This window comes from Ursus arctos, unplaced genomic scaffold, assembly GCF_023065955.2.
Source record: "Ursus arctos isolate Adak ecotype North America unplaced genomic scaffold, UrsArc2.0 scaffold_3, whole genome shotgun sequence".
In the NCBI taxonomy this organism is placed as follows: Eukaryota; Metazoa; Chordata; class Mammalia; order Carnivora; family Ursidae; genus Ursus; species Ursus arctos.
In genome coordinates, this window is record NW_026622985.1 from 8935290 (window position 1) to 8951423 (window position 16134).

Here is a 16134-nt window from a genome sequence, read left to right on the forward strand (position 1 = left end):
CCGAGAGGAAAGTGACTGCCCAGCTGACTCAGGCTTTCCCACAGAGGCCTTGCTACCACGGACCCAGGCTCACCCGCGAGCACACCTGTGCCGACCCGGGCCCACCCATACCTGTCTTCCACGGCACATGCCGGCCTCTGCCGATGGCCCGGCCCCACCTGCCGGCCGCCACCCCTCCCCAGCCTGATGCCGCCACCTGTGCCGCACAGTCTCCGGGCCACACCCCAGCGTGGACGCTCAGAGCTATCACGGGGACACCAGCGGGCGTGTGAGAGTCTGAATTCCACAGGTTCGGGCTGAGGCCACATGTGCCAGTAGCAGCATGTCCACCCCCACACCTGGCTCCCAGCTCCCCAGGAGGCTGGGCAGGCTCTTGAAGCCGGCTCCAGCTGGCACGTGCCCACCGAAAATTAAGTGAATGAACCATCTCACTTAAAGTGGTAAATGGCAGTTTCCAAGCCAAGCGTCACTGTCTATGAAGATCAAAAAACTGGAAATATGGTTTAAATAACTAACACTTTTTCAATTAAAAAAACCCAAGAAGTTACCTATGAATAACAAAGAAGTTAAGTGAATAAAACCAAATTTTAGTTTTTCAAAAAGCTGCAGTTTCCAACAACTTCACAAAGATAACACCGGGTCTGCTGGACGTGGCTATGGGGTGAAGTGGGGAAATGGGCTGTGTGGCGACACGGACGGCAGGCCACGCCGGGCTAGGACCCAGGGCTCTCCCAGAAGCACAGCCGCCCGGGTGCCCTCCCAGCCCCCACCCCACCCCACCCCAAAGGTCACACAGCAAAGCCAATGGAGAACCGTCCACGGTGCGGATGCCCCATCCATCCCGTGAGTGCACCACGGACCGCTGGTCCCCTGCCCCGAGGAACTCTGCACTCGGGAGAAGGTGACACCCCCCCAATGGGCCTCACTCCGTCACTAGACTGCCTGTCCTGCGCCCTGGGGTGTCCCCGGAACTCCAAGCAGGACCCGGCACATGACAGGGTCTCATGAGATCCTGCTCCGCCGGAGGGCGAGGGGCTCCCTGCCCCATCTGTGCTGTCGAGAGGGCAAGCGGAGGCCATGCCTGTACCTGTCCAGGTGATGTGCAGGTACGGGACACACGCACACGCGCACACACACACGCACGCATACACACACATGCACCTGGACCCGGGGGCTGTGCAGGTACAGGACACACACACGTGCGCGCACACACGTGCGCACACATGCACGCACCTGGACCCGGCTGCTGTGCAGGCACAGGACACACACACACACACACACACATCACGCACCTGGACCCGGGTGCTGTGCAGGCACAGGACACACACACACACACACACACACGCACGCATGCACACACATGCACGCACACACACACGCGCGCACACACGCACGCACACACACATCACGCACCTGGACCCGGGGGCTGTGCAAGCACAGGACACACACACACATGCACGCACACACACACACACACATATCACGCACCTGGACCCGGGTGCTGTGCAGGCACAGGACACACACACACACACACACGCACGCACGCATGCACACACATGCACGCACACACACGCGCGCACACACACACGCACGCACACACACATCACGCACCTGGACCCGGGGGCTGTGCAGGCACAGGACACACACACACACGCACGCATGAGTGCATACACATGCACGCACACATGCACGCACACACACACACACACCTGGACCCAGGTGATGTGCAGGTATAGGACACACGCACGCACACACACACATGCACGCACACACGCATGCTCACACACACACGCACACACACATGCACGCACCTGGACCCGGCTGATGTGCAGGTACAGGACACACACACGCACGCACACACACACATGCGCGCTCACACACACATGCACGCACCTGGACCTGGGTGATGTGCAGGCACAGGACACACACGCATGCACACACGTGCACGCACACACATGCACACATGCACACACACACGCACACAAATGCACGCACCTGGACCCGGGTGATGTGCAGGTACAGGACACAGGCCACCAGGAAGCAGATGCAGAACACCAGCAGCAGGAGGACGACCACGCTCCTAGGACAGAAGACACACGGTCACCACGGGCTGGGCCGAGCAAGGTGTGCCCAAGCAGTGCCTGCGATTCCATCCCCTGACCTCTCCACCAAGTCCCTCCTGTCTCCACCCGGCTTCATTTTGTTTTTTTTTTTAAGATTTTTTATTTATTTATTTGACAGAGAGACAGCCAGCGAGAGAGGGAACACAAGCAGGGGGAGTGGGAGAGGAAGAAGCAGGCTCCCAGCAGAGGAGCCTGATGTGGGGCTCAATCCCAGAACGCCGGGATCACGCCCTGAGCCGAAGGCAGATGCTTAACGACCGTGCCACCCAGGCGCCCCTCCACCCAACTTCTATCCTCCTGGGTTAGCCGCGAGGTCCTCCCTCCTGAAGGACAGGCCGCTGGGCGCTGCCCTCCACTGGATGTCATCTGGGAGCAGCTTTTCTAGAAAAAGCTGAATCCCCACACAAGGCCATCAGGTGGCCACCGTGTTCCCAGCGTCTGGGGATGGGGCAGCTTCCTGTGCATTCTGGAAACTCTGGAAACTCAAAGGGGAACAACTCCGCTAGGGAGATCTTGTTAAGAAAGTGGTCCGTCTGGAAGGAAAGCGGGTCCTCCCGCCGAAAACCAACACTGCTGAGTTCACTTTGACTTGGCGTAACTGAATATTATTAAATTACTACACCTTTCTTTCTTTCCAGAGGCCGCTTTTTCTCATTTTCACCTATCTGAAAATGACGCACGCCTAGAAACCAACGTGCAATTTCTCCCTCGAAATCTGTCCTGGAGTCAAGGGTACACGTTGTGTGGATGGAAACGCTGAGCACAGCTGGTGTCTTAGGAGCATTCACATGACAACGGAGAGCCTGGGAGTGAGTGCCCCACGCACGTGCCGCTGGGGCTTGCCTCCCGGCTTCCTCGAGCCCACGGACAGCTGGCCGTCCCTGCGAGCCAGGGACCATGGGGGAGCAACCAGCGGACATGGAAGGAACTCCCGGCCCTTCTCCCTGGACCGCGGGGTCCGCCACACTTACTGCGGGATGATGAGAAGGTAGACGAGGCCAAACAAGGCAGCCAGGATGAGCGCAAGCACGACGGCACTGGTGAAATACTCATCCTGGAGCTGGTGGTACTAGGAGACACCGAGACCTGCCATCAGTGGCTGCGGCTGCCAGGAGACACCGCGGTCCTCCGGAGGCACCCGGAATTGGGGACCGCCACTGTGTCGACAAGAGCAAGTGCGGGCGGCCCCAGCCGAGGGACCCCCCCGGGGATGCCCCGCGTCCCTTAAGTCCCCGTCACCTACCTTGCGCTCGCGCTCAGCCTGCTTATACTTCAGGGTGAAGAAGTCCAGGTCCGCCATCTCCAGCTCCATCTGGCGCGCTTCTAGGAGGCGGCCGATGTACCTGTTGACGCGCGTGCCCGGGGTGGTATAGACGACATTCGCAGAGAAGGACGAGCGGTTTCTGAGTTTTTCTGACGCAGTTCTCAACGCCCTCCGCTGCCGTGATGGGGGAAAGAAAGAAATGTCATCAAGCCCTCTGCTGATTGAAGAAACAGCTCTTACGCTCCCGCCAGCAGGTGTGCTCGCCCACTGCGGTCCGGGGGGCCGGGTTCGGGGCTGAGATGCAGTCACAGCTTCCCCACCTGCTGGCACTGAGATCCCAGGTCACTTAGCTGAGCATCGGTGCTAGGGCTCCCGCGTCTGCAAACAGGGCATGTGATGTTCATGCGGGACCCTGCGTGGACGGGGGCGGTACCCAGCAGGGCAATAAAACAGAGGTTGGGTCTTTAAAAATACCAATAAAATGGACAAATCTCTAGCAGACGTGAGAAAGAAAAAAAGAGAAAGACGCTAACAAACTCAGGAATGAAATGCGACTTTACTACAGATCTTGCGGACGTCAAAAAGGTAATAAGGAATTACTGTGAACAATTACACACATTGATTTGACAGCTCAGATCAATGAACTAACCAAAGCATGCGATCGCAACTCACCCAACATGGAAGATTATTAGATTAGCCCTGTAGTTACTAAAGAAATTCACTTCAGAACTGTAAAACAACTCCCGAAAAATTAATCTCCAGGCCCAGAGGGTTTTACTGGAAAATTCTACTAAACATTTAAAGAAGAATGAACACGAATTCTATACGATCTCTTGCAGAAAACAGAAAAGGTAACACCTTCCAACACATTTTATAAAGTCAGTATTATCCTGATACCAAAATCAGACCAAGACAGTACAAAAAAAGGAACACTACAGGCCGTCTCTTTCAATATCCATGCTAAAATCCTTAACAGAGTGTCAGCAAATAGCATTCAGCAGTTTATGAATAGCAATAGCAACACACACCCATGACCATTTCTAGAGACGCAAGTCTGTTTACATATCCGTACATCAATGCCCACACCACATTAACACCGTATCAACCACCATGCAAAAAAATCCCATGGTTGTGTCAATTGATACAGAAAAAGCATTTGACAAAATTCAATACTCATTCTTGATAAGAATGAGTTTCCTTGATCAGAAAACGGGGGGGGGGGGCGGAGCGCCTGGGTGGCACAGCGGTTAAGCGTCTGCCTTCGGCTCAGGGCGTGATCCCGGCAATATGGGATCGAGCCCCACATCAGGCTCCTCTGCTATGAGCCTGCTTCTTCCTCTCCCACTCCCCCTGCTTGTGTTCCCTCTCTCGCTGGCTGTCTCTATCTCTGTCGAATAAATAAATAAAATCTTAAAAAAAAAAAAGAAAACTGGGGGGGGGGAAGTTCCCCAACTCGATGAGGATCTACACGGTACCTATAGCCAGCATCGCACTCGCTGGTGAAAGATGGCATGCTTTCCCCCTGACTTTCAGCACAGTGCTAGAGACCCCAGCCACTGCAATAGGGCAAGAAAAGGAAATAAAAGGCAAAAATGAGGAAGAAAGAACCAAAATTGGCCCTATTTGCAGATGACATGATGTAAGTCTACGTAGAAAATTCCAAGGGGAGGAAAAACCCTAGAACAAATGAATTCCACGAGGTCACCAGATACAAAATAAACATAAAAAAGGTATTTACTGGGGCACCTGGGAGGCCCAGTCAGTTGGGCATCTGACTCGTGGTTTTGGCTCAGGTCATGATCTCAGGGTCATGGGATCAAGCCCTGGATCGGGCTCTGCACTCAGTGGGGAGCCAGCTTGAGGCTCGCTCTCTCTCTCTGCTGCTCCCCCTGTTCCCACATGTGCTCTCTGTCTCTCTCTCTCTAAAAATAAATAAGTAAATAAATAAAGGTATTTCTTAATCTGAAAATCAGCATGTGAAAACGAAAGTTAAAATTCAATGCCATTTATAATCATGGGGAAAAAGGAAGTACTAGGTACAACTCTAACAAAACGTACACAACTTGTGTGCTGAACACTATATAATAACGATGAAAGAAATCAAAGATCTCAATACACAGAGGGACATGCATGCTCATGGATTAGAAGACATTTTTCTTAAAATCACTCAACCCAACGTTAAGACTTATCGTATAACTCCTTTGATCAGGACAGTACGCTGTTGGCAGGGGAACGGAACACACTAGAGAGCCCAGAAACAGCTTCACACAAGTATGGTCAATGATTTTTGACTAAAATGCAAAAGCAATTCAATGGAAGAAGGATAGTCTTTTCCACAGATGGCGCTGGACCAAATGCACGTCCACATGCAAAACAGTAAATCTTTTTTTTTTTTTTAAAGATTTTATTTATTTATTCGACAGAGATAGAGACAGCCAGCGAGAGAGGGAACACAAACAGGGGGAGTGGGAGAGGGAGAAGCAGGCTCATAGTGGAGGAGCCTGATGTGGGGCTCGATACCAGAACACCGGGGTCATGCCCTGAGCCGAAGGCAGACACTTAACCGCTGTGCCACCCAGGCGCCCCAGTAAATCTTGACCTAAACCTCACACCTTATAAAAGATGAACTCAAAACGCACCATAGGTTTAACTATAAAATGTACAAGTATTAACTCTTAGAAGAAAGGTGAAACTCTTTGGGGTTTGGGTTACGTAGAGAGCTCTTACCACACCAAAAACACACACAGTTCATAAAGGAAAAAATATCAGTAAATTGGACATCTTCAAAATTTAAAACACCTGTCCTATGAAAAACAAGCCACAGGCTGGGAGAAAACACGTACAAACCACACGTCTGACAAAAGAATCAGACCCAGAATTTATCAAGAACTCTCAAAAGTCAACGGTCCCCAAAAAATCACTCTAATTAGAAAGCAAGACAGACATTTCTCCAAAAAAAAGAAGAGAGAAAATGTGGACAGAAAACAAGACCTTGAAACGATGATCGACACGATTAGCCACGAGGGAAATGCCAAATAAAATCATGAGGTGTCACTACACACTTATGAGAAGAGCCAAAAGGTTCTAAAAACAGCGACAGCACCAAGGACTGACGAGGATGCAGAGAAGCTGGATCTCTTACGTGTGGCTGCTGGGAACGTGAGACGGGACAGTCACTCCGCAAATGTTTGCCAATTTCTCAAAACCAAACAAAAAACAGAAACAAAAAAACAAGACCCACCCGTGGCACAGCTGGACATCTCTCCCAACAAATAAGCTTATGTCCTCACAAAACTCTGAACGAGAACGTTTACTACAGTTCTATTTCTAATAGTCAAAGTTGGAAATGACCAAAAGGTCCTCCAACAGGCCACGCAAACAGTGGTCCATCCACACCGTGGAATCCCCGCGGCCACGGCAAGAAGAGAGCTACTGACACAGGAACAGCCTGGAGGGACCCACAGGGTTTGTGCGGAGACTGAAGAGTGAGCCAAGGTCACAGGGTGTATGCAGTCACGGGACGGAGAGCACTCCGTGCAGCTGGGTTTTGGGGAGGGCGGCAGTGTGACCCCAGCAGGAGGAGGACTGTGGCCGTGAAGGAAACGTTCCAGATTCTGAGCGTGGCCAGCAGGGTGAAGCGAGGCCGAGCTACACACAACACCCACCAAAGGCCATTCCCTAGTTTGGGTCCACGCGGACGCTGGCTGAGCTGCAACCGCGGGGGAGGCCACTGGGGGCCCCTGGGGCCACTCTGTGCATACTGCCTGATTCCACCTCGGACGTGTGTGCAGTCGGGGTGGCGCGTCACCCCTACCTCCGGAAAGCTGCGGAAACATTGAACAGGTAGGGACAGAAAGCCGCCACCTACAATCCCTGCTTGGAAACAAGCCGCTGACGTTCTGCAGGGCAGCCCACAGATAGCTGCCACGCAGACACCAGCCTGTGAATGTGTTCCTTCCAGTTCCACGGCCCCGGCCTCCCCGAGGCTGGAGAACACACACAGGAGGACCACCCAGGGACGGCGAGCCCCTGATGCACTCCCATGAACGCGCCCTCCCCCGGGACCGCACGCATTTGTACATGATGAAAAACCCCGCAGCCTGACACTTCCCGTGACACTGGGTCAGCTCCTGTGAGCGTCCGGCGTGCAGAGAAAGGCCGCAGGCACCACGGCCCCTGGATCTCCGCAACGGTGCTCAGTTATTCCGGGAGGAGCAGCTGTCTGCCCGCCAGCCCCGGGTCTGCAGAGGGCTACGGGGGGGGGGGGGGGGGGAGGAGGAGCAGGGCTGACTTCTGGGGGGCCTGTACCGTCCTGGGCATGTGGGGGACCCCAGGCAGTGAGACGGGAGCCGCACAGGCTCATGCAGTCTTGTCGGATGCCCGGGTGCAGAGCACCTGCCGCACCCCGACACATGGCTCCTTCAATAGGACAGGACGTTAGCTGTGGCCACCTCTGGGGGCGGGATCACAGAGGCTCCCTCTTTTTCCACTTTTCTCCACTTTCCACAACAAACATGTATTTCCTTGGAAATCGAATCAAAATCAATGTCAAGAGAAAACTTGTTGCTCATTTTGCTGTGGAACTTGGCTGTCTGAACCTCTTTCTGGCTCAGTGCAGACGCCTGCAAACCAGGGGCTGTGAAGCCCTGAGTGAGCTGCTTAACCTCTCTGTGCTCCAGCTTCCTGGTCTGTAACAAAGGTGGCCCCCGAGGGGAGCTCTCAGAGGACCTGGAACGTTCATGCTTGTAAAGAGCTGGAAGCACGCTGGCCCAGACCGAGTCCTCGAGCTGGCTCTCCCTGTCTTCAGTGGCAACAGCAGATGGGTCCCCCTGTGCTGCCAGCAGGGCGGGTTGGAGCCCCAGTCCACGTGGAGCCCAGGCGAGGCAGACACACCGGGAGCCACGGGCTCCTCACGGAAGCTGGGAAGATGGGCCGGATTGCAGGGTGGACTCCTGGGAGGCTGATGGCCACCACCCAGCTTGCTGACCCCAGGCAAGAGAGGTGACCCACTCTGGTGGCCGGCAGGGCTTGTGAGGACATGGAGGAACGGGCCTGGACAGGAAGGCCTCACCTAGGAAAGCAGCCTTGGGGACCGAAATGTACTCACCTGCCCCTCCTCCTCTCTGCCAGCTGGAACTTGGGCGCAATGACTGGAGCCCCAGCATCTATCTTGGGCCATGAGGCGACAGCAGGCAAGCCAGAATAGCATCATAGAAGAGGTCTAGTTCAAGATGATTGTGAAGCCGCCACATTAGCCCCATCCTGCCTGCTCTCTGGGTTTACTTTAACCGTAACAAAGCTAACCTCTCTTCTGTTCAAGCCGCCACGATTGGGGTTTTCTTCAATGCCATGAAACCCACTGCTGACTAGCAGGACCCCTGAACACACACATGTGTGAAGTGGTGCCCTGGGAGCTGGGGCCCATCTGTCCCTCCACTCCCAGTCGGCCCTTCCCTGCCATGGGATGTGGCTGCCGGGAGACACGGGTGGTGAACTGGGGGACGGGAAGGATGGCAGGACCCAGTGATGGCCTGGTCTGGGTGGGGCTGGCCAGGAGAGTGCTCCCTGGGGCTCAGCTTGGACACCCCGCTCCCTGAAGCCGGGGAGCAGCAGAGACGAGCACAAGTGGTTCCCACCCATGCAGCAGAAGCTCAGGACAGCCCGTGGTGAGACTCACCCTGCCCGGCACTGGCCTCTTGGGGCTGCGGTCAGCAGGCGGCTGCTTCCTCCCAGCCTGTACCCCGGGCCCCCTCCCTACACTCTCTGCCTGGCCCACTCAGGGCCCTGTGGTCAACCCGCACACTGCAGGGACACCCCAGGACCCCAGGCCCCGACCTGAAGAGATCACTTCACAGGTGACTGTCTAGAAATGACGCGTCACTCCGGGAACGGACGGGTTTCCCCACCCAGGTCGGAGCACGGGGTGGGTGGGGCCAGGCCTGGGCGCCCACGGCCTCGGTGAAGCAGCTGCGAAGCCACCTCGATGTCAGAGGGCTCTCTGGTAGCGCCATGCAGGCTGGGGGCTCCCCTGCGGGAAGGAGCTCAACAACAGATTCGGGGGCTGGACTCACGGACGTCCCGAAGGACGTGCAGATTTCCACTTCTCCCCGGGCCTTTATCTGCTCTGCTCTTCAAAACTGTTAAGTGTTTGTAGTAAAGGTGCCAACGACCCTCTCATGTGACATCGCAGGGTCTATGCGATGTCCCCCTGGTCGCCCGGGACTCTGGAAGTTTGGGTACGTTGGCTGAATCCCTGGGCTGATGCCTCCAGGTTTAATGTGCTCTGCAGACGCAGGCCATCGGGAGCAGGGAAGAGCAGAACCTCTTACGAGAACAAGCAGGACACAGGAGAGGAGGGGGTGCTGAGGGCACAGAGCTCTGGGGCTAGGCCGTCGAGGACAGTCCCGGGTGAGAGACCCCATGCCCACGCTCGAAACGGTCCTTGCTGAGGCCTGAGAAGTAAGGATGCCACACTTGGCCTGGCTTTCCTGATGCTGTGCACACTGTCACCAGATGGCAGACCTGGCGTGAGACCCGACCACGGTCAGGGAGCACCTGCCTGAGCCCGGGTGCACCGGAGTGAGCAGCTGATGGCGATTGGGCCCTGAGCTGACCCGTCCAGGGCTGACGGACACAGACCTGCCAGGGACAGCCTGTGGCCGCAGGGCTCACAACATGCCCTCCGGCAACAACTGAAAGCCACAGGAGAGGGCCCACATGTGGCCGTGGTGGCAGAGAGGGGAGCCAGTGCCGTCCGGGGCAGAAGGCAGCAGATGAGCACAGGCAGAGTGTACGGTTCGGGCATCCTGACTCAGCGGCTCAGACAGTGAGGAACTCAGTGTCCTGGAGACACTGGAGGGTCCCGTGCACCTGTAACCATGCGAGTCGGGGAGAAAACCACCGGACGGGTCATCTCAGTAGTTACTGAATGCAATTTCTGAAATTCAGCACCTACTCCTCATTTTCAAAAAGTGCAAACACTCGCTCACGTGGGCGACCGCTTCTAATCCAAGCGTCACCGTTAACGGTAAAACTCTACGAAGCCAGAAGGAAAGAGAATGCCTCTCCCGTTAGTAACAGTTAATGCAAGGTGGAGAAGGAGCCGAAGTCATGACCGTGCACCCGAAAACCCAAGAAGCTGAGGAAAGAGTCATCACGATCAGTTTCAACATAAGCTGGAAAGCTACCTTTGTTAAATTCAGACAGAAATGATAGAAATGACATTCTGGAAAAGCTGCTGACCAGGATGGAAACACAGAGGCAGGAGCCAGGCAGGAGAGGTGCGCGTGGACCCGGAGCGCTGGGCATGACACCGGGAGCTGCGTGGACACCGACCGTACGCCCGCTCTCACTGACCCAGGACCCACAGACGTGCACAACCCGAGGTGATCACAGACATCCACGCCCTTTCGTGAGAGCAGCCCTGTGAGGTATTCACTCCGACCAGAAAACAAAAAAGCATAAATGACCTAAACATCAACGGATATAGAATAAAGACACGGTCTCTCCTCAGGCTGGAGATCCACACGGTGACATGAAGACCGTATCAGAGAAATACTAATATGAGAAATGTCTGTGGTGCCGTATGGGCAGGAGACAAAAACAAGCGACCAAACTACTGGTAGAGCCTCTTGCCGACTTCGTTAAATCCACACACATGACACGCGGTGTGCAGCAGGACGGACCGGCCCAGTGCCACCCGCGGGGCCCACCCTGACCCCATGCGAGGGCGCCCACACCAGAGTCAGGCCTGGATGCAGAGGAGTGGAAGACAGGGCCGGTGGAAGACCTCATCCCAAAGGGGACGTGGTCTCTGGGGGCGGTGGGGACAGCACCCTCAGGCGGAAGGGCCCCACAGTCACTCAACAGCCATCTCCCCAGGTGCCCTCGCTGGCGGGCCGGCCCTGCCTCTGTGTCTCTCCTCCCCGTCCTTTGGGACCACCGGCCTTGTCAGTGTCCTGTCTCTACCGTTTGGGGGCCTCCCATGGTGCAGACACTGCTATCCTGCACGTTGGGGCTTATTTTCACTACTCACGAGGCAGATGGCAATGAGGGGAAGCCTGTTACCTGCCTGTACCTCTGTCTCCGCGGCAGGGCAACTACCTGGGCCATGGAGGCTGGAAGTGCTGGCTGGCGGGGAGGGACCAGACATGGGGCCAAAGCTTGGGACCCAGGAGTCCCACGCACTGGCAGACAGCTCACCAGGGGTGTCGGGAGATCCTCTCAGGTCGGGGAGCTGTGTGCAGACAGGGAGCCCTGAAACCACATGACGGTCGAGGGGCTCGGCCTTGGACCCTGGGGTGCCAGGCATGGTGACAGGGACGATGTCAAGGGTGCAGGCCTGCACACTGCACTTAGGCTCCTGGTGTAGCGTAAGGCAGCAGGTGTCCCCCAAGGAGGGAGGCTGGAGGGCCAGCACCGTCCCCGGCACACACAGATGAAGCAGCAGAGTCTGAAGGCGGGCAGAACCTGACCTGTGAGGCACCCCGCACTCCAGAGATTTGGGGTGTCAGGGGCTGGGCCAGCATTCAGGACATGGGAGACAGGAAGAAACCCACATGGTTCTGCGCTCCCGGGAGGGGCAGGAGGAGGAGAGCGGGGGTGAGGAATCCAGCAGCGACTCCAGACGACAGGGAGGGAAAGGTTCACACATGCACGTGCACACACATTCATGCACACACACACGTGCATGCACGCACATGCACATACACTCATATACACGTGCGTGCATACGCACACTCATGCATGCACACTCATGCATGCGCGTGCACATAACTCATATATGCACACACGCGTGCATACATACACACATGCACTCACACGCACACTCATGCATGCGCGTGCACATAACTCATGTATGCACACACACTCATGCACACACACACACTTTCAAATGCACAGCAAGCTGATAAGAAAGGGAAGTCACCCGAGGACATTCAGACATGGAAACCCAGGCCGGGCAGGTGGCTGATGGGCCACTGCCACCTGAGACCCGGAGAGCTTGGAGAGCCTGTCATCCCTCATGAGACAAACGCAGCAGCGCGGGGCCTGACTACAGTGGGCAGTGCGGTCAAAACTAATAGAGACCCGCGCCCCCAGTGGCCCTGTCAGCAAAAGAGACGCAGGGAGACCCTGCACCAGGGACAGTCTTACACCCAGCTCTGCACCAAGGGGAAGCCCCCCCCGGGAGCACATGTGCACACGTCTGCCTGCCTGGGACATCCAAACTCCACTGGCCAAGCACCGGGTACCTGGCCGAGGGGAAGGCCAATCTTGATAGAGTCCACGTCAGCACAGCTCTTCAAGAATTTCCAGCAAAATTCGTACAAATGTGAGCTCACAGCCCAAACCACAAAAAGCCTTGTGGTCTCAGGAAACGGGCATTGGTCACGGACGGAGCCAAACTGGGTTCGGGCCCAGGACACGAAGACACAGGAAGGGAAGGGGCAGTGCGCCAGGCTTGTCCCGGGCTCCTGGGACACAGCGCCCTGCCCCAGATGACCGGGGTCTCTGCCCCCCAAGACGTGAGGACCATGTGATTGAAGTGGATGCTGGGAACCCCACAGAGCAGCACCGCCCCCCAAACCCAGCAGAAGACCAGAACATCCAAAGACGACTCTGACCAACCCAAGAGGAAAGGTGGCAAATCCTGGCAGCCAGGCCACGAGACAGGGACCACCAGGGGAGGCCACCTTCCATCGACTGGACGACTTTAACCACAAAGAGGGAGAACAGGTGCGCAGCAGGAGGCCCGGGGTGGAGGGGCAGGCGGCTGGAGATAGGCGGCCCGATGGCACCCAGGCTCGCAGACCATGGTTGAGGCTCCAGTCCTCAAGACGAGCATGAGTGTCCTGAGAGCAGGCTCAGACAGCCGCTGGGGGTCCGGGCACGCGTTTACCCATAAACACATGGAATGCCAAATTAAAAAAAAAAAAAAAAAAACCCACAATATGATAGAAAGATTTTTCCAGGAAAGCCAAAGCAGCTCAGCTCTGCACAGCATTTACACGGCCAGGAAGCACGCGGGGCCAGGCTGCCCGGGGCGGGGAGGCCCTCCCACCTTGTCGTCATCCTCGCACGTCATGACGTTGGAGAAGGGGATCTCCGCCTTGAACATCTTCCGACAGTGCATGAGCTGCACCAGAAGGTAGCACACGGTCTTGAACTTCATCCTCTTGGCGGGCTTTATGTCCGAAAGGATCAGCCCTGGAAAGATCTGTGCCGACAGCCGGCACGGAGAGACCGGTCAGCAGACCCGTGCTGCCCCCCGCCCCGCCGGGCTGGGAGCGGGCACCTAACGGGGAGAGGGAGGTCACGGGGAGGGCAAACGGAAGTGGACGGAACCAGCAGGCCGGGTCCACAGGACACCTGGGGCCTCTGAAACCCAGAGTGAGGCCCAGTCCTGGGGTGGAGCAGTGGGAAGGTTTGGGGCCAGGCCAGGGAGGGATGCTGGAGCCTGGACGTCGCTGGCTGGGCCGGCAACTGGCTGAGGACCACCACACACTGACCCCCGGCATCCCTGCCCCTCTTACCTCACGCTCCACTCCCACATGGGTGACCCCTGCTGTCCCGGGATCCAGCGCCAACCCCTCACCCAGCCCTCCTCCAAGCCCACTGACACCTGCCATGCCCTCTCTCCCCTTCCTCAGGAGTGAGCTCACTGAGCCCAGCCTGTCCTGCCCCGGAGCCCCCCGCAGCCACGGTCCCCAGGTCATAAGTGACTGCACAGCCCCCATCCACGGACACACAGGATGGAGAAGCTTGAAGCTCTCCCTCATAGCCCACCTGCTTGTCCTGAAGGCGTACTGGGGCCACCTGTGCCCTGCACCCCTCACCTGTGCCCTGAGCCCCTCCCCTATGCCCTCCACCCCTCACCTGAGCCCTGGAAGGACTAGGCCCCCCTTAATCATGTCCAAATCAGTTTCCTTGGGCACAGTGACCTCGACTGCCCCCCACACGATGGTCACAGGCCTCCCTGTGTGCACAGCACCCCTCCATGCTCGGTGCACCCCCATCCCTGACCTGTTTGCAGGAGAGGGGGAGGGGAGAGGGAGGATGCAGGACAGCCCAGCCCCCGAGAGGACCCGGGTTCCGACTAGGGGTTCATGAGCTTGCCCACCCCGAAGGCCTGGCCCAGGCATGGGCGAGCAGGGACCCCGTCCCAGTCCCAGTCCCAGAGCCCACCTTCCGCCGATGTGACGGCACGATGAAGAAGGTCTCGATGTTGTGAGCTTTCAGAAAGCTGTTCCTCTCGTGCCCGTGCCCCGGCTCCACCTCGTAGTCACCGTTCAAGCACGCCAGGGTTGTCTTCGTGATGTGGACCTTCCTGCAAGACAGCAGCACAGCCGTGCCCAGGGCCTGCGGCTGCAGCAAAGGCGTCCCTCCCCACAGGTAGGTCCAGGAGGAGCACTCAGGCTCCCTGTGTCACCGGGCAGCACCGGTCACCTGGGAAGAAGAGGGGGAGGGAGCCCAGCAAGGGGGGAGCTACAGGGGAGAGCTCGGATCTGGGTACGGGCCGGCAGAGGGGCCCAGCATTGGCAGGAGCGGAAGGGAGGCAGTGGCGTGAGGGGAAAAGCGAGTGTGTCCCCAAGACCCCCAGGCAGTCACACTGCGTCCACATGAGGTGGGGCGGCACTCGTGCTCACCCCAGTGCATTTCCTGGTGACTGAAGGAGAAACCGTCAGTTGGCCTCTCTGAGCAGAGCTGCAAGCCTGAGATCCACAGCGGCCCCCAGAACCCAGCAGCTCCCGCTCCTCCCAGACACCGGAGCGCTGAGGTCTGGGGGCCAAAAGCAACACCCCAGCGTGCAGAGCAGCTCCTGCAAGCCCAGAGTCCCCACACCACTGAGTCCCCTCAATTTCCTGCAGGAAAAACCAGGCACTCGAGCGTGGCAAGAGCCCCCCGCCACCACCGGCCTCCGGGCTCCTGGGACATAATCACCTGCCAGCCTGACCCTGAACTGCAAAGGGACACCCCAGCACCAGGGCTCTCTGGAGATGCCAGGGCAGGTGCTCCTGTGTTCGGGGTCCTCCGCCCGCAACAGGGATGGGAGGCACACCCAGTCGCAGAGCAGAGGGGCCTCCAGGGTCCCGGAAATGTCAGCAACCACGCTCAGGGCAGAACAGTCTAGGCTCTGGGACAGAGCAAGGGTGTCAGGTGCAAGTACATGGCAGGAGTGGACACCACCGCGGGTCCCAGCCGAGGCGCGGCCTGGCCAGCCCAGACACAGCCCCCCAAGCCCCTTCCCCGGACACAGATGGCAGGGGAAGGGGATGCCCAGCGTCCACTGCCTCTCAGTCCTGTGGCACCGGAGGTCCAGCTATGCCTGTGACGGTCCCAGATGGCAGGGGAAGGGGACGCAGGTCTGGAATGGGGGAAGATGCAGGTGACTCCCACCGCGGCTCCCCTGGGGCCCCTGGGGCAGGCGGAGTTTGCTCAGGACCCGGTCTCATCTGCTTGGACATAGCCTGGCCCGTGCACATGAGTTTGGGGAAGTGGCACAGGCCCCTCCCACGCTGTCCTCTGGACCCCAGAGTGCACCACCTCGCCCCGACTCACCCGGGCAGGCCAGCGGCCTCCATTACATTGGCCAGGGTCACGTCATTGGACCACACGTCATACTGCCACTTGCGCAGGCCGAGGACCCCGCAGAGGACCCGGCCGGTGTGCAGCCCCACACGCATGTTCAGATCCACCTCCGTGGCCTCTGCCACCGACCTGCAACAGACATGTCACGGGCGTGGGGCT

General features: G+C 57.5%; 1 protein-coding gene across 1 annotated transcript in view; it reads right to left on the reverse strand.

Annotated features, from left to right (window-relative positions):
• The window catches only part of ADCY1 (adenylate cyclase 1), a 117810-nt gene that overhangs the window by 42377 nt on the left and 59299 nt on the right, over positions 1–16134 (reverse strand). Inside the window, exons 6-11 of the mRNA XM_026502050.4 lie at positions 15946–16104; positions 14572–14713; positions 13448–13603; positions 3367–3561; positions 3095–3192; positions 1996–2080 (exon numbers count right to left, since the gene is read on the reverse strand). Coding sequence (XP_026357835.2) covers positions 1996–2080; positions 3095–3192; positions 3367–3561; positions 13448–13603; positions 14572–14713; positions 15946–16104 — 835 coding nt within the window. The remainder of the gene's footprint in view (positions 1–1995; positions 2081–3094; positions 3193–3366; positions 3562–13447; positions 13604–14571; positions 14714–15945; positions 16105–16134) is intronic.